Source organism: Fusarium verticillioides, chromosome 6 (assembly GCF_000149555.1).
Source record: "Fusarium verticillioides 7600 chromosome 6, whole genome shotgun sequence".
NCBI lineage: Eukaryota > Fungi > Ascomycota > Sordariomycetes > Hypocreales > Nectriaceae > Fusarium > Fusarium verticillioides.
In genome coordinates, this window is record NC_031680.1 from 2,390,476 (window position 1) to 2,408,422 (window position 17,947).

The following is a 17,947-nucleotide window of genomic DNA, read 5'->3' on the forward strand; positions in this document are numbered from 1 at the left end:
CTGTGATCGGGCAGGACCCCACTTGAAACGCTATTGGCTATCCCTTCAAATGCACCTAGGGGTGGTTGCTACTGCAACCAAGACGTACATGCCTAGGAGCCTCCAATCCACTAAGGTAAGTACCTAAGTAATCGATAGACCTTGCCTAAACAGCCGCCCATCAAATGGAATGATCTCCATTCGGCTGACGTGCTGTCGCTTGAGCAAGGCACGCAATCTTAATTTTCTGATAGTCTACCATTTTGAAGCATGTACCTTATGCCCTACCTAACCACAAGGCGGATCGTTTTTCTCAACTACCTATAAGTTGAGCACCAACCGTAGGGTAAGACAAAGGTGACTAGCTCACATAGTATTTGTTGAACTGCTGGAATACATGGCTAGGGTATCGTACTACACCGGTGGCTTCTTGGATAAGCCGCATTATTTTCTTCAACTTCATCTCATTAATTCTAAACCGAGGCTGATACGGATGTAATTGTCGCGCTGAGGACTCGGCTTCATTCTCATTTCGCACTGAGAGATCACCCGAGTTCAAAAGCTAGGTAAGGCTGTCGTTGATACTTAGTGTGTACCACCAAATCAGAAAAGAAAACTCAGAATCCGGTAATGCTTAAAGGTGGTCGTTGTCAGCTGGATCTGAGTCAATGGCCCTCATGGCGCCAACATTCTAGAATGCTCGAAATGTAGGACATGGACAAGGATGAGAAGAAGACTCTGATTTGTCTAAGTATTAAGCCAGAGGTTCTATAAACTTTGCTAGATGATTATGATTGAGCAGTCTCTAAAGAAGTGTTTCCCCTGCTTGCCTGGAAAAATCGATGCACCTCTGAAAGCTAGAGCGAAGAATTATATGAAAAAGACATCGTGCTTCAATAACTTGTCTTAGCAGCTTCAAGTCCAATCTTCTGGCCAGCAAGCAGTAGTATAAAGCAAACAATAGACGAGAGCAACAAATACACCAACTTGACTACCTATGAACACGCTACGTGAGTCAAGCTCATCCTTGGAGAGGGGGAAAAGAAAACCAGGTCTGGATACATGACGATACACGGCCCTGAAGACGGTTTTTCGGTACATGAATACCAACTATCATGGAATTTACTAAGCTTTACCTTTTTCCAGGATCTGGTTTCCATTTTGTCGACTGGCTTTCGACTTTGTGTTGAGAAACCTTTCGAAGTCGGCATCAGTCAAACTGGATGATTTGAAACTATTGATCCGAGGGGCTTACAACGACCTGTTTTAACCTGGTTACCTGTCATCAACCAAACTTATGATAAACATGGAGTATGGCGACTGAGATTTTGGTCAATTGAAATCTTAAGCACTTCCAACCTAGCTAAGTACTTTGTCTTAAGTCGGTCATACCTTGGTACCCAATGGTAGTAGCCAGGTTGTCTGAACAAAAAGCAAAAGAAGTTGACCTCGATTCTGTATGCGGCAGTTATAATGCATAACTATTATATCTGAATCCCGTTGAGAGGTTGAGGGCAGATATACAACTGAGCTGATGATGAATTTTGTACTTCGACTTACCCCTGAGTAGTATATTTAAGATGATATGCACTACCTACTCGGTAAGCTATATGAAATCTGGAGAGGAATTGCTGGTTCTTAGATAGTTGAATGTATTCTGGAGCATGAAGTTCAATATGACAATATCTATGTTGTGGGAGGTTTATGATTTTTACTTCAACTTGCCGACCCACACATGATCATCAAATAGACCAAATTTATCTGCTTTGAGTTCAAATGACCTTAAATTCGTTAAGCCGAGCCTGGTTCGTTGTTGTAGCTCCAAATCATCAGTCCGGTATGATTTACCAAGTCGCAAAGCTGCCTCGAAGGTGACAAATAAGTTGTAACTGTGCTGTGGCCATGACTTCACACAATACTCAACGACAGATGAGCGTCGAACAAGATACATCATTAACCTTGAAGCAACTTACAGACTTCTCAAACTGGAATGTTGCTTGAATACGATCCTTGCCCACAACCAAGCTTGGACGTAGGAGATCTTTGAGGAAACTCCCCACAGGGAGCAAGAAAACTTATCCATAGTGCCAAGACGAACTACGGGTTCAAAATCCTACTAAGTTATACTAACTCACCTGGCTAGGTCTCGCCGTTCAGATCAGGCCATCAGAGGTCATAAGTTGCTTGTCTCTTTTGGACACTCATTAGCAGTATAAAAGCGAATCATTCGTCCTTCGCCGGCTGGCTCGTGCAATGCTGGTATAATATTGCTGATCCATATCAAGAAATTGAATCAAAGGCTCCTCATCGGCCTAGGTACTTGCAACATCAAAATGTTGTGGGTCGGTTTTGACAGTTGAACGGTTGCCAACCGGTTTCAGCCGATAACGTGCAGGATCTAATCTTATCAATCTACTGACATGAGCCTTGGCGAGAGTAACATCATCCATCATGGGATCAGTTCCCCTCAGCTTAGCGCGGCCAACTTCCGCCATTATTCACTAGCAAATTTCCTCACGCGCCAGCATAATCCAAAGCCAAAAGCCATCGGATTTCCCACCGCCTCGCCTGGCTTACCTTTGTCACCTTCTTCCTGCCCGTGTTCTCATTCTTGGTTAACCGTGCCCAGCGCATCATAGGTCAACCTTGTCATTAGCCTTTCGGTGTCATCGACTCTGCCTACGCGATACGATCAAGAACGACGTCATGAAGTTCTCGCATGCCATAGCAGGCTTTGCTGCCACAGCCCAGGCTTTCACACCGGCGTCCAACATCTTTGGAGACAACGGTAACGCCGATGCAAATGCTCCTCATAAGATCCCAACGGTCCACGAGTCCGTTGTCATGGCGCGCCGCATCCTTGCTCTTACCAAGCTTGCGACACTCTCGACCGTCTTCCCTTCCGGACGATCTAATATAGAACTCGAGTCCGACAGTAATGGACTTGAGGGCGTTCCTATCGGAATGATGGATTATGTGGCGGACTGTGAGGATGAAGGTAACCCTACCATTCTCGAGATCAAGATCGCAACCACGTTTAGAAACGTTCGGGCTGGATCAAATCTTACCCTCTCCATGAACTGGGTCCCTCCCTACCCGCCCGCTAAGCGTATCTCCCTTCTATCACGACTCTCAGCATATATCCCCTTTCTCTCCAGTCACGGTTACAACAGCCGTTTGGAGGAGTCGCTCTCCGTGCCGGACACTGTCCCTTACTCTGCGGCCAACTTGCCACGTTTTGCCCTCTTTGGGTATCTTGAGCCCATTGAGACCACACCGGTATCAGCACTGAAACTTGCGGCATGCTTCACACGCAAGCACCAGGATGCCAAGTACTGGCTGCCTGGCAATGTGATCCACGAGAGCGCTTGGGCGCGTCTGGTCGTAACTAAGATCTACTGGGTTGGCGGCTTTGGCGACCGCGCCCGAATCGGCTGGCTGCCCGTTGATGAGTGGAAGAGCGTTACCAGAGATGAATGGGAGAGCATCAAGCTTCCCGGCGAGGAGAGAGGTTGGAGTGAGTGGTCAGTTAATACTGCAGAGCTGTAGTAGTGGCATCGCCTGATCCGAACGGGCGCGCTCCTTTCTTTTCCTTTTGTCTTCTTCCTGTTTGAGAGGATACAATATTCGGGCGGGAACATTCTTTTGCATATGTGTTTGCTACGAATATAGGGTCATACTTAATGGCTGTCGCAATGGTCCACACCAGAGGAGTCGATTTTACATAGGCTGGGGCGGCAATATCTGGTATGGTAGTACGAGCCTTTCTTGCATAACATTTTCCTTTTCCTTGTGTCCCTTGAGATGACAAATTGTACTATCAAGGAGATTCTTGAACACGGCACGCAGATAACCGAATTCACATTTTGAACAATTTGGAGACATGTTGTCTCACTTGACATGCATTTCTGCTGTATGTGCTACGGTCGGACGGGATTGGCAATGAGATACGAGCGTGTTTGTCTCACACAGCGTCAACGTTTGGCAAGCCGCGTCGCTGGGCTTGGCAACGTGTGGTGTCGCCACCAGCTACCACCTCCAATGGTCGGGGACATAGCTGTTTGGCCTCCGAGCCCGTGACGATCCGTGTCCCATCACAAACAACTCAAGGTGTCGCTTTCCCTTCACTATGTGACCGTACACTTGACTGCATTTGGGAGGGACGGCTGGACGGGCAAAGATGTCATGCCTCTTCTTAACTGGTCCAGTTGGTCCAAGGGTTACAAGGGCTACGAAGGGATAGGGATAGAGAGAGAGTCGGGGGTTCACGACGTACACACATATGTACATACATAGTCGCACGGATTGATCCGGCGGGCCACGGACGATCCGATACCCTGCGTTACCCGTGAGTTCTGATTATAGCATGTATGTTGACTTGGAACTGCATGTTTGTGGGGAAAACATGCGCCAACATTGTGTGAGAAACGCGGGATGAGCTAGCGTAGCCTATTGTTGATAGCATATCTCAACGCAGCAAGCCATCGGAATCTCAGCCTACTGCGAAGATGCAGTTGTTCTGCCGGCCTTTACATATCCTATCACGGTGTCTCAGAAAACACTCAGCCAAGCCGTACATGATGCTCATGGTACCGTTTCGCACAGGGGCACAAGTACTCCGTATGTACAAAGGATCTGCAGTTCAATACAAAGAGACATAAAAACGGCTCAGTGCACCGAATTACGGAACTCTGCATGTGAAATGGTCTTGCTAATAAGGTGCCTTTCTTTATTACGGAACAACATTGCCGCAGCACAATGATCTCCCCCAAAGAGGAAGGTTTGGTGCACTGTCTGTTGGAAGTAATTTTAGTCTATCCCTCACTCACTCACTCACTCACAGAATCACTGATTTTTAGACTGTAAGTGCTCATATGTACAGCTGACGAGTACCCCTACTGGTCAATCGGTACAGGATCTCGGGCCGGGGTTGGATCCCGACGGAAAAGACAGGATGTTCCGTTCCAAGAAGTCGGACCAGCTGGGAGACAAGTTTTGGGAGTCTGTCGGTTCGACCTGCTGCTGCAAAATTAGCCGTGATACATGCATGAAGAGGCTTGTTTTGCATGGGACGGCGTTGAATGTGAGCTGATAAGGCACTTAACCCCCCCGTATCTACGGGTATCTTCTCCGCATCAACTGGCACACCGCAACGCAAACGCACGACCCTGTCTTGCTCCCAAGCGATGATAGGTACGTAGCCAAGCCAAGAGCGGCTGGCATGGGCCAACAGCAGCATCATATTGAAGTTGAACCCATGATCCGCACAAGACAGTCCCCCTCTCAGTCCTGAGGCAAAACAGGCTCGTCCAATCATTCCGGCGAATAGACTTATTCAATTTCCCTTTAAGTTTGACGACAGTCATCAAGTCGCTGGCGAGGGGTTATCTACCGTTCGCGAAGCTACACAGTCATCGGGGCTTGCGAGTGGCTTACAGCAGGCATCTCGCTGTTTGTCAGCGCCGATGTGGTGTTATTCCCTCCCCGGAAGCCCAAGTCCCAACGCCCATGTCGCCGGGAAAAGAGAAGCAAGGGCCAGCCAAGGGGGAGTTGTTTTGGTGGGACACAGTCCACGGCTTGGCCGCTGATGCTCTTAGATGGAGGTTCTGGATGGGGAACTATCGGTCGATTATTTACAATGGCTTGGCTTGGGGGTTAAACTAAGTGAATGGTGACGGGTTGGTGATTGACATCCATGTGAGAATGTCCCATTCGCTTAGGCTTTGGCTTGAGAGGGGGGAGCTGAAAGCTGTTGGAAAGGTGATATGCCATCGAATGAAGCGCTCTCGCCCGGCTGAATTCCGTCATTGGAAGCACCTCGAGAAATGATGGCTGGATGGTCTTCTTCACTTGGTTGGCCGAATAATGGCTCACATCCATATACATACTGATGTGGAACAAGCTTTTGGGAGAAAGAAACTCGGCATCGTGCTCAGATTAAGCGCAATGTATTTCCTGGTTGACTTACTTCCTTGCACGAATATCTCTGGAGGGAAAATTGGATAATATTTCACCAGAGTCAAACGACAGCTGAGGCCTCTCATCAGTCACCCCCAACAAGCGCTGTACAACTAGTTGTGTAGACCCCAATAGATAACGCACATTCCACGAGGCAAATGCTTCTATGAGATCTTAAGCTGCGCGATTGTGTGCCTCCAAGCGGGGTTGATGGCTTTTGGCTGGGGGTGCCGTAATGTTATTTGATCGCCAAGCAGGTAGGTAGCCAACTGTAACCCCTGAATAACACAACAACGTTATGCACTCTGATGTGACCTGAACGCTCTCACCTCAAACCGCCCGTCAATCTCAATCCTTTCAAGCAATTCACCCGCTTATCCCTTGGAGAGTCAACACGTAGCACTGCACGGATAGAGGGTTGCTTGTGATTCAGGAATTCTCAGTGATCCCGCCACGAGTCATCTCTCACAATATATCGCCACTTGACGCTCAGCGTCTCCCCCAATCGATCTTATCCCAAATCCTCAAGACTTGCGCTGTAATAACTCTCATGTAATGGAATTGATTCCCCAGTCCCAAACCCCGTCGGTCCCTATCCGCAGCCATAGCCGTAGTCTAAGCCCGTAGCTCGGGTCGGGCCCGCACGGGCAGTCTCGAGAATCAAGAGACAACCGACGAACAATACCTACCCTAGCTACCTACCCTTTCCAAATTCAAAATGTCCGGGCAGGGTTCCAGCGTAATAAACGATTCAAGGGACCGGCCAAGCGACGGCTGAGAGCCCGGATGGGGGGGGGGGGGATCCATGTAAAACTTATCGAAGCTATGTAATTGGTACTTTGCGGATCTAGTGTTCAAGGTGGTCCTGTGACGCAAAAGCCCTGTTGTCGCGGCACATTAGCCATCTCTCCGTTGGTAGTTTCTACCTCCATCTCCGCTCCTGTCTCGTCTCCATATTTCCTCTCGAGGGCCTTTTTAAGTTAGTACCTTGCCAACCTTGCCTCATCTCAGAAACGCTCTAACTCAACCTACCTACGGAGTACCTAACATCACCTCGCCCCGTCTGACCCCATCCACATCTGTATATCTCATAATTCATTCATCGACAGTTGCCGCTCTCGGTCGGGGTTCTGTGCCGCTCGTGTACATACTTTCGCTATCTCGACACTATTCTTTCCAGTTTGTGCATCCGTATCTTCCTCCTCTTTGGCTCGAACAACCAAACTCTACCGAATCGAAGCCATTCGCGTGCGTGGCTCCATTCTATCGATCCGGAACAACAACGGCAACGGCGGCTGTGATATTTGGGGGATGGTAGAAGGCATGGGTAACAATCGAGTTCGGATTCTCGAATCACGTTGATTACTTGTCCATTTATGCTTCTGGTTGCGCGGCTGGCTCATCAAACCACGTATCAACGACAACGCGACTATAGGGAACGCAAACCTTGAACCCCATTTCACCTTCGAGTATTGAGGCGCCACCGAATACTGTAGGGCATCGCAGTACCGTTCCCAGAAGTCGCGTTTACTGCGGTTGTCCATCACCATCACATACAACACAAGTCGACACATCCTCTTTATTTAGATTTTTCGGAATGGCGCCTCCGCCCACGACTCAGAAATGACCTCGCGGACCACAATGGGCGCTCATCCGCGGCCGCCTCAGCGTTCCGTGAGCTCAGCATCGTTACCTGTCCAGCGCCCCCCGCCACAGCGATCATTATCACATCAGCAGCAGTTTATGGCGGCCGCCTCGCCAGTTCGAAAGGATGCTTCTTTCATCGATTTAACCGCCGACGCCGGCGATGCTACCCCTAATCGTTATCACGCAACGCCTAGAAGAGGAGGCTCACGTCTTCGGCTCGAGTTGTCACACAATGCTTCTTCAAGTTCCTTACCTACATCCGAATCGCCGCAGTCTCTTACACCCTCGCGAATACCCAATTCCGATCCCTTTCAAGCTATGGTCGGCAGCCCTGCCGACAGCGCCAGCTCAACTTTTATGCCGATGCCGACACGTCGACCGGTACCTTCACAACCCAGATTCGCTCCTCGAATTACAGCGACAGCGCCAGCGCCAGCCAAGAAAGATATCCGGCCAAAACCATACACCGTCGAGATTCCCTCCGTCGCGCCACGATACTTCTCAGCCAACCGACCCGAAACCGTAGTACGAAATCCCGTTGACCCATTCAGCAAAGGTCTTAACTCTGGTTACGCCGATTTCTTTCCCTGGAATGGAGCACATTATGAAGACGAGTGGAGCAGCGAAGCGATCACAAAAGGGACATGGGATAAGGTGAACTTGAATGTTCCCGAAACTTCGTCTGCTAAGCTTGCCATCTTCCCGGCTCTGAAGCAAAAGACCGGCCTGAATGCACTGTCTACTATATTTATGGGAGTTCTGACTCAGCGTAGACATCGAGGACAGATCAATGCGCCCTCGACTTTCAAACCACCACCTCGAGTTACGCTCACGGATACGAAGAGAGAGGTTTGGCTCAAAGACCTGGCCAATCCCGCGATATCTCTTAGACGCCTCAGCCGAACTATCCCCCACGGCATTCGCGGAAGAACGTTACTCGACCAATGCTTGAACAAGAACGTTCCCGCCGAGCGAGCTGTTTGGTTGGCAAAGTGTGTCGGTGCCAATGAGATCAGGGGGTTGAAGAGGAAGGGTGTCAATGGTGCCTTTGTCATGGGTGGTGAACTGAAATGGGCTCGCGACTGGACCGTTTTTGTTGAGCAATTTGTCGATGCCGTTGTTGCTGGGTTTGGTGAGAATGACTGGAAGAACCGAGTCACATATGCGTAAGTTGATATGCGTCTAGGTCTAGAAGCACAGCAGCTAACTGTCATACAGCATCCGCTTAGCAACGAACCTTTACTCAGAGCAGTTGCTAGATCGAGATCATTACCTTGACTGGGTTGTATCTGGAATTGAGAATAGCCTTCAGTCGCGTATTCCCATGTGGCTGCTCATTGCTCAGATTTACTGGAAAGACCTTCTCAGGTCACGCAAGTATGGCCGGAGGCTTGTATTTGCTCTACTCAGCCACTTGCATGTGGTAGGTTCACACGCAACTATTATTCTAAACGATTTGACTAAGCAAGACCAGATATCCAACGACCCTGATAGGGATCTTCTCGTGCAACTCTCCAGTAGACTGTCAGCTTTGCTCGTCTCACTAATTCGTTCTAACCCAGAGAGCTTCATCAACCCTGGAGCCTGGTCGACTTACAAGGATACCTTACATGCTTGTCTGCGCTCTGATGATGAGCAGGCTCGAAAGGCACTACATGCCATTAATTCACGAAACTCACGTCTGGTAGTGTCTAGTACTGCTTCCCCTCCTGCTGGGCGAAGTCAACTAGTCAAGTTGCTTGATGCTGCCTTGAAAGAGTCTAGCGATAACCATTTAGCCGCAGCATGCTGGGCAACGAGTGAGAACAAGGCTTTGATAATGAGAACAGTAGTTGAGTGGGCAACTTCGTTCCATCGTCCAGGTTTAGCAAAGGTTTATGCCGCCGCCCGTTTAATTCGGCAATGGAGCCAATTTCGTGTGAACCCTACCACGCCCATCCTCGAGACACTCGACAACATCGCCCCCAATGACAAGGCACGGAAAAACCTCGTCTATCACCTGGTCACGGAGCTTGTTCGAACAGGCCACTTTTCCGTCTCTCAATATATGCAGTGGACTATCGCTCGTGGTGGTTATCATTGTGCGGCGGAAATCGACCCCGTGTCAGGTCCGTGTTCCAGCAGGTTGCTAGTCGAACTTCCGCTCCATTCTTTATCTGAGAGGAAAAGGGCTGAAAGAGCAAACTTGTTAAGACGAGCTGGCAACTATTCGGTCGCTGAGGAGGAGCAAGACATCGCCAATGCAATCAGGGTCGTGAAACATGTTGTGGGGCTCCCTTTACTCTCAAACGATCCATTGTCAGGGCGGAAGCCAATGTCACTCAAGAGGCTATTGCAACGGATGGGCGGTAGCAGTACTGCTCTAAGGAGCAGCATTGGGGCACATTTGCGCGATGAGCTAACTGGGCAGTTCATCATGAAGGGCCACCCTTTATCTCTGACTATGTTCACCGCTGTTCGAGACATTATGGAAACTGCCGAAGATTACGCCATGTTATCCGACATTCTTGGAGCTTGCGCGAAGACCGCCGATTCTGACGTTCTGGCGTCCGTTGCCGATACTGTCCATTCAAACTTGCAAATCTTCTGCGCCTTGGATAGCGCAGATGAACTGTTTAACAGCCTGATCGAGCGCCTTAGAATGATGAACGAGGAGCAAAGACTCGTTCCACGACCACTACTTGCAGCTCTTGACAGTCTTGCGCAACGTATGGCTGGTCATGAGGTTATTGCCAGCCAGCTTCGCCAAGAACTCGTCCAAAATGATCGCAACAACGCTATTGATGCTTGCTCGCCGGTTTCCGACATCGTAGCAACCCCCTCTCACCAAGCTGAAAACAATGTGGCTGAAGAAGTCGAGAAAACACTTTCCAGTGGAACACGGTTGGACCCTCCAACAATGAACAAGCTTTTCCGAATGATAATCCCTGCTCTTGAGCGCGGGTGGGAGAAGGAGGACGATACGCGCCGGGTGTTGGCAACTTTACTCGCGAGAATACGAGTTTTTGATGCTCACCATTTTGATAAACTCATGACCGACTGGACAAGTCATATTCGTTCGATACCGAACCGCTCCTCCCTTTCTACTTTATTCCCACTTCTTATCATTACAGGGTGTCTGACAATGCCTATTATAATGAGCACTGCAAGTCCTCCATTCGCGAATATCCAGAGCCTTGCCCCAGAGTCGTCCAGAGGTCCTGCGACCTACTTACAAGAACTCTTACAACTCGTCATCATGCCGCTTCCCCAAGCAACAGGGCTTATAGCTGAGGAAGCCTACCGTTTCCATACCGAACAAAAGTGCGCCAAATTTGAGCAGTCCAAAGGATTGCTGAACCTTGTTCGAAACGCTTTGCTCGAGTACTCGACTGTCAGAAACCATGTCGATGGCACCGAGTTTCCTCTTGACAATATTGAGTGCCAAGAAAGTCTGCTCGAGACCTTACGAACTCTGGTTCTGGTGGATTCCTCCGCAGTCTCAAATGCTTTAGGCATCAAAGCGCTTCCTGCTGAAGCTGTAGGTCTCGTCCGCAAGGTGACCACGAAACTCCTTATTCCTGGAGACTCAGGCGATACTCAAATTTCGTTCGATCATATTTTACAGATTGCCAACGAGTTGACGCTGCCTTTCTGCCAGCTGAAGCTTAACTTAGATCTGTCATTGCCACAGCCTAGCGCAATTGAGGGACAAGATCAGAGTTCCTCTCGCTTCGAGATATTCGCCAGGGCGATGGATCGAGCCATTGAAGCAGGCAACATCATGTGGACCAGTTTGTTACCTTGTTTGAGTGACGACATTACCCAGCATCTCAAGACACAGGCTCAAACTGGATTTCTCGACCTGGTTCCTTCGTCGAAGGCTCCTGACTTTGTCGACACTGTGTCACGGCAGTCCCTCCGCATGGCCGAGAATTTACTAGAAGTCGTGGAGGCTATTATCTCGGGCCAAGCCCCCCCTAAGATGGCACAGTTATCCTTGAGCATGGTCGAGAAGCTGACAGACCTGTGGGAAATCGTCGCAGCAGGGCCTCAGGAGCGTCCCAACTGTCACGCTGCCGTATTACAGCATTGGCTGCCCGCTATGCTTCGTTTTGTGAACCTTCATAGCTTGTCGTCCGAGCCACCATCAGCCCCTCTTCCCACGGCTTCGGCGACACGGCCTCCTATCCCACCCGTGCACGATGTTCGAGCACGCATTGTCCTTGTTCTTTGCGGGTTACTACTTGATTTGGAAACACTGCCGCCAGCTACTGTTGGCTCCCTTGTCCAGCAGGTCTTCGACATTGCTATTCTCCTGGTAGATGCCCTGCCCGAGGAACTGCGAGCCAACTGTGCCAAGGCCATTTTATTAAACCCAGGCGGAATGCCCAACCAGGGAACATCATCTGACCCTCGGCTTTACTATTTATTCAGCTCACCACCACCGTCTCCGTCAGATAATCTTATGCTGTCCCACCGAGAAAAAGCAGCAACGCCTCAGAGTGCTGCCGCTCGTGGCATGGGCGCGCAATACGGCATCGGGCCAGTAGTCCAGGAGCGCCTGAGTCCCTTCATTCTCCGTCGCTGGGAGGTGCTTAGCGAACCCACTCCCAATGTTGGTGAGAACGATACGAGCTTAAGTCTAGGTCTTTTTGAAGCTATCAAGCTTCAGTGAGATTGTTCAAGATAGGCTTGAATCTTTTCTTACCTCCACAAACCAAACTATGATGTCAAAGACTGACATCCTTCATACAGCATGGCGCGAACAGCGTTCAGGCTTCTCCCTACACCATCATCATCACCAACATTATCATGTGCCCGACTGTATCTAAGTTTTCTTTTCCTTCATCTCACGTCTATACCCCTGTTACGGAACAAAGGCATGTTGGCATAAGCGATAATGTGCACTGCAACACGGATATTTTTCTCAGTATTGTTTACTCTGGGCTACAAGGGGCATAGGGCATCAATGGTCTCGTCGAATATTTTATTTTGTCTTTTATGGGAAGATGACGCATTTCTTTTTGTTTCTGCTTTTTGGGGTTTGCTTGCTTGTTTTTTGCATGGCGCTGACTACAAAGAGGACTGGTGAAACGGCTGATGATATGTCGAGCACAGAACACGCACGATACTTGAGCATTTATCATGTACAAAAGACATCCAATCAAGGTTGGTGTCTGATGAGAACAGAGGGCAGAAGGCTCGCTGCATTCATCTACATTACTCGTTGGAGTAGAATAGCATAGAACTTCAATCAAGTCACTTGATTAGCATCATATCACTATTTTGATTAGTGGGTTACCATACTAGAAAGCGGTGATTTTACTGATACACACACCCTGTGATGCGTGAGTCTGGTGCCGTGATTGCTCCCGTGGGAGTGGTTCGAGAGCCATGAACATGAGACATCATCAACAGCCATCGCTCCTGTGTAATACGAAAGGTGTCAATACTGGCTGTGCTCGTGAAAATCATGTGTATAGAGTGATTGAAACGCTGTTCTAGCCCAGTTCCTACAACCAGCGGTGACGGGAGAACCAGACCATCGACACCAGTAGACAAAGTCTTGGTTATAGCCATCGGCACCTACATTGCATAGTTTATAGGTAGGTATTATCGGTCGAGTGTTGAAAAGTCTCACATGTGAAGAATGAAGAAACGCCATGTGATATCACCTACCCTGCAGCAAACCGTTTAAATTACCTTGCTTGTTTATGACTGCGAGTCTAACCTGTCACGTACAAAATGCCGTCACACGCAAGAAGCAAGTACGAGATAAACTGAACAAGCGCAAAAGAAAGCACAGGAGAGAAAAAAAGCGCTCACGTTTGCCACCCAGTGATTTTACAATAACCTCCAAGCACAAGAAGAAACGAACGTGCATTAGATACGAGACGCCATGCAACATAAAAACAGCCAACATGGATAGATATAAACATCCCTCCCCGCCTCTTCCAACAAGCGTTACATATTATGCCCTTAACCAACACGAGGCGCTTACATTCAAGTTTAATCCTCGTCAAAAATTTGGAGCGTGTTTTGCAGGATAGTGTCGATGGCCTTAATCTGCCAGCCCGCATCGGCAATGGCGGTGCTGGGATCAGTGCCCATGAGTGTCGGGCCAAAAATGACGGCTAGGTTGTGGCAGTTCATGCGGTTGTTGTGGCTGTTATCCATGACTCTCCAGAGGTGAAGAGTGAGAGCACGCAGTGTAGCGTAGTTGGGATCAGGAAGACTGTTGATGATCGCGTGAATCGAATCGCGACGCACCGTATCATCTTCTTGTTCTGTGCATATCAGTCAGTATTTGCCGAGGAGAGGTAGAAACACGAAAGGGAGGAATTGGAGCGACGTACTGGCAGCTGTGATGAAGCTATCATGATACTCGAGGGTGAGCAGCGGGTCAGGGAGATCGCGGAAAAACTGCTTCAACAGGCCAGTAACACTATTGACGTCATGGTAAAAGTTCTCGGGATTCCTAAAATCGAGCGCAGGGTTGGATGACTCTGCTATGTGATTAGCTCTGTACTTTCTGCAAGTAGAACATGACGAACCTGTGTCGAACATATTCTTTAGTCTTTGGATATGAGCCATGGACCCAGACTGGCGGTATATGCCTTCCACATTAAGGCCGTACATATCCACCGCCTGGATGCATTGGTAAACAACCATTGGTACTGCCAAGCCGTCACGTTCATAGAGACGACTCAGTGGCAAGCCGAACATTGGCCTGGCAGGGCCGGAATGCCCAGGCCCAGGAGGAGGGTGGCTAGAAGCTCCGTAGGGAGGTGGTGACCGTGTAGCACCTGGAGGTCCTTGTCCCGAGTTTACCCCGCTTCCTGAACGTTCATGAGGAGCTTGGCCAGGAGACGGCTGTTGAGGAGGGGAACCGCCAGGCTGGAAGGGCAGAGCACCAAGTTGCGGTGGCCCGGACGAACTGATAGAGCCCCCATTGTTATATCTTTGACCAGGTGCCTGTTGTTGATTGGGGCCCCGACCTGGAAATTGCTGGTTAGGAGTGCCCTGTTGCACTGGCATGTTACCTTGACTAAAGCTCCTATTATGAGGCTGCGAAAAAGGTCGAGGGTCATCAGTCGGGGGAAATGAAGGGTCACCACCAGTAACGCCAGTGATAGGGCCAAGACCAAGGGTACTAGTCCTTGATCCTGGACCTAAAGGCTGTGGCCCGGAGAAACCACCTTGGGGCTGCGTCTGTGATACCGGTGACTGCACAACAGCTGCGGGTTGTTGGACAGGGCCTCCTGGATTATGCTGGCTGCTGGAGCCCGGAGGGTTCAGTGCCTAAAATTGTTAGTCACAATACCGATTACTTGCCAGTGGCCACTTACTGGATTGCGCTCATATTTGATTTCACCAGTGTTGGGAGGCACACTTCTGTGCTGTGCCGTGACATAGTCATTTAAGTCTTTGTCGTTGTCAATCGAAGAAGCAGCCTGTCGTAGACTGCGTTGAGCAGAGCTGCCTTGGGCCCCAGGACCCTGAATGGGACTGACACTCAGACCATTGCTTAATAGTAGGCGCTCATTGAAGGAGGCTAAATGACAAATGAGCTGCGATTGTACGACCCAGAATACTTGGGGAAAGACCTACCAAACTTCTGCATCTGCAATGAGATTCCTGCATCAATCTCCTTAATCGAGTCTTGAAGCGCTCGAATGGCTTCTGGGCGTGTCGTTGACACAAGCTGGGCCTTCTCAGCCTGCAACGCCTGGACATGCCCGTGGTAGGTAGAATCGGCTGCTTGAACCTTCTTCAGCAGCTCACCCTCATGCTGCTGCGCTGACTTGTGCCCCTTGAGGCCGAACATTTTGCCGCTCTGGCGCGACTCGCCGGTCTTAACCCGCTCATAATCCTCAGCAAGAGAGTCGTACTTGGCCTTGCTCTTACGCATAGTCTGCTCCATCTCTGCCACTTTGTTCTCAGCGGACAAGCCGTTTTGCTTCCATGACTTCCGGCTGCGCTCGGCAACACCAGCGAGCTCCATAAGCTCATCATGCATCTGGTGTAGCTCTTTGGCAAACTCAATGCCATTCTCAGCCATACGTTCGTGGGTGCTTGCCATAGCCTCGTATGCGTTACCGAATGTGCCTTGCCGATGGTCAGGTCGGCGCATGACCTCCTGGGTGGTACGGGTGAGTTTTCTGATGCCATTGGCATGGTCTTCTTCTAGACTCGATCGTTTCTTGAGGAACAATGCAAATTCCTAGAATCCCATGTTAGTAAATCGGGTTACCTGAGCGTTGGAAGCTGGTTCAAAGCCAGTTGGTCTCTCACCTTTGCTGAAGCTATACTCTGTTTGAGACGATTCAGTAGCGTAACAATGCCAATCTGTTGAATACAATTAGCCCATTATCCAGACATTAAGCATGTTATTCTTTGCCTGGAGTATGTCATACCTCGGAAGATAAAACGTCCGAAACTTGCTTAATCTGTTCGGAATTCACACCGGATGGACCTGATGTTTGCGTAGGCGATGTGGTATCGGCGTCGGATTTCTGGTCTTTGTTCATGGTGTCGTCGACTGCAGCACCGCCGTGGTCTGATGGGGGCCCCTGGGGACTCAAGGGGATATTGCCCAAGGACATGCTGCCGGATCGGTCGCGCTCCTGTGAAGGAGAGAAGGCTTCGTTCGTCGACGGCGGGTGGTATTCGTTCATGATACCGATGTCAATTTGGAAAGGCGACCAACACAGATATTTAGTTTATAATTCCGGGGACTGTCCAAGTTGTTTGATTGAGTCAGACTTCGTTGAAGTGGACCTCACATTCCTTGAGTTGGGTCAGGTCGTGGAGTAGAGATTGGGCAGGAACAGTTGCGTCGCAGATTTAAGGTAGGAGCAGTGAATTGGAGCGCAATAAGCACTGTGACAATCGCGAGGAACGAGTCAGATTGGATTTGCGTCGAGGCGACAACAGTGATGGTAACGTTGGAGCAGCTATTGGCGAATGAAGCTTTGTGTGCCTGTTCTGATGGGGAGAGCTTCGCAATCCGCAGCGGCGGGGGGAGATCAATGATTCGGTGCTAGGACAGGCTGGCTGGGCCGATTTGTCGTCGAGGCAGCACGGTCTTTCGGAAATGATGAACAGCGGGGATGCACAAGGCGACCCAGGCGAATACGCACCCGTACTGTATAAGAAGAGGTGACAGAAGAGATTGAGCCAAATTAGAGAGGCGAATATACCTCCGAGGTGCAAAGATGCAGATGCAATGCAAATGGAGTTGGAATTGGGAATAGAAATGGAAATGGAGATGGAGATGGAGATGGAGATCGCTTGGCCGGCCGGTGGGGAGGGAATGGAAAGGAAACACTCACTCACTGACTGACTGACTGAGCCTGTGAGGTGTAGACGGATTGGATGGAACCATAAATTGGGCTGATTGTGGCTGAGCCCACCTATTTCTTGTCCCCTCGGGTTTCAAGGCAAGGACCCGACGCCACCAACTGAGTCTCTCGGAGCGGTTCTTTAGCGGGTGTTAGGGGTCTCTTTCCACAGGACGCCTCCAGGGGACGAGGGGACGGGACCCTTTATTTGGTGGCTTCGTCTCTCTTAGCTCGATAACCCCGATCTCGACTTCACCCAGAACAAGGACTTGGCATTGTTTACCTTAGCTATTACCTCCACTTCCTCTAAGCTAGCACGCACAAACAAAAGCCCCTCGAATGCAAGAACCCGGCCGAATCACCTTACCCCATGATTCTCACAAACGATGCCTGGAAGCCACTCACTACGTACCTTGCCTATGATTTCTTACAGGGAACCGCTACTCAGCCAAGACAAGCTCTACCTAAGTACTAAGGTACTATACCATACATACATACCTACCTACCTAAGGTAATACCTTTAGATTGCAAATGGATGGGAGGTCTTCTACTTACGTACCCCCGCCCACTCTTTTCGCAATGTGTTTGGCGGCGAGTTGGGCAAGTTCAAAAGCCACAACGGCTGACGGCAGTTTTCAAAACGTTACCTACCTACCATACTATATTCACCTGGTTCTCTGACTCCTGATATGATATGCATCGTTGCTGATGGGTGGCTATCGTTCCACCCCAGGGCTCTTTACCGATTGAAACATGTCTTGTTCGGTGGCTGCGGGCGCCAGCATTAGCTCGTCTATCAAAGAACAGCCAATCTCTCGCACAAATTGTAGCCTGCTGTGGGAACCGCAGTGCTATTACCCTCTGCGGCCTTATGCAGCCATATCTGCAGAGGCGAGACAACGGTTGTGTTGCGTTCTCACTTACAATGATACCCCATAACGGTAACACACCTCAACCACAAAAGCTCCAGCAGGGTTGATCTATCATATATGCTTAAAAAAGGGAATGTCCTAGCCTGCCAACAGAGCATACAACTC

At 49.7% G+C, this 17,947-nt stretch overlaps 3 protein-coding genes across 4 annotated transcripts; 2 read left to right on the top strand and 1 right to left on the bottom strand.

Moving 5' to 3' along the window:
• Nucleotides 1-2,398: 2,398 nt before the first annotated feature.
• Nucleotides 2,399-4,646, top strand: FVEG_02031 (hypothetical protein). Its single transcript, XM_018889116.1, has one exon. The coding sequence runs from the start codon at nucleotides 2,686-2,688 to the stop codon at nucleotides 3,526-3,528; it is 843 nt and encodes a 280-aa protein (XP_018745193.1). The 5' UTR covers nucleotides 2,399-2,685; the 3' UTR covers nucleotides 3,529-4,646.
• Nucleotides 4,647-6,906: 2,260 nt separating this feature from the next.
• Nucleotides 6,907-12,870, top strand: FVEG_02030 (hypothetical protein). Of its 2 annotated transcripts, XM_018889115.1 has the most exons (4): nucleotides 6,973-8,238; nucleotides 8,358-8,750; nucleotides 8,803-9,007; nucleotides 9,059-12,842. In XM_018889115.1, the coding sequence occupies exons 1-4, from the start codon at nucleotides 8,177-8,179 to the stop codon at nucleotides 12,239-12,241; spliced, it is 3,843 nt and encodes a 1,280-aa protein (XP_018745192.1). In that variant the 5' UTR covers nucleotides 6,973-8,176; the 3' UTR covers nucleotides 12,242-12,842. The 2 variants fall into 2 exon arrangements, with proteins under 2 accessions (XP_018745191.1, XP_018745192.1); XM_018889114.1 differs by having other exon boundaries at nucleotides 6,907-8,750; nucleotides 9,059-12,870.
• Nucleotides 12,871-13,027: 157 nt separating this feature from the next.
• Nucleotides 13,028-17,052, bottom strand: FVEG_02029 (hypothetical protein). The gene is made up of 7 exons (XM_018889113.1): nucleotides 15,984-17,052; nucleotides 15,862-15,915; nucleotides 15,178-15,790; nucleotides 14,916-15,121; nucleotides 14,121-14,868; nucleotides 13,923-14,072; nucleotides 13,028-13,853 (listed from the first exon to the last, which is right to left on the bottom strand). The coding sequence occupies exons 1-7, from the start codon at nucleotides 16,242-16,244 to the stop codon at nucleotides 13,576-13,578; spliced, it is 2,310 nt and encodes a 769-aa protein (XP_018745190.1). The 5' UTR covers nucleotides 16,245-17,052; the 3' UTR covers nucleotides 13,028-13,575.
• Nucleotides 17,053-17,947: the final 895 nt, after the last annotated feature.

Excerpts from the sequence above, each read along its gene's own strand:
- FVEG_02031 (XM_018889116.1), top strand. The coding sequence starts at position 2,686 with ATGAAGTTCTCGCATGCCATAGCAGGCTTTGCTGCCACAGCCCAGGCT.
- FVEG_02030 (XM_018889114.1), top strand. The coding sequence starts at position 7,561 with ATGACCTCGCGGACCACAATGGGCGCTCATCCGCGGCCGCCTCAGCGT. Across the intron at positions 8,751-8,802 it reads AAGAACCGAGTCACATATGC|CATCCGCTTAGCAACGAACC; the intron begins GTAAGTTGATAT and ends ACTGTCATACAG. Across the intron at positions 9,008-9,058 it reads TACTCAGCCACTTGCATGTG|ATATCCAACGACCCTGATAG; the intron begins GTAGGTTCACAC and ends AAGCAAGACCAG.
- FVEG_02029 (XM_018889113.1), bottom strand. The coding sequence starts at position 16,244 with ATGAACGAATACCACCCGCCGTCGACGAACGAAGCCTTCTCTCCTTCA. Across the intron at positions 15,791-15,861 it reads AGAGTATAGCTTCAGCAAAG|GAATTTGCATTGTTCCTCAA; the intron begins GTGAGAGACCAA and ends ATGGGATTCTAG. Across the intron at positions 14,073-14,120 it reads AAAGAATATGTTCGACACAG|AGTCATCCAACCCTGCGCTC; the intron begins GTTCGTCATGTT and ends ATCACATAGCAG.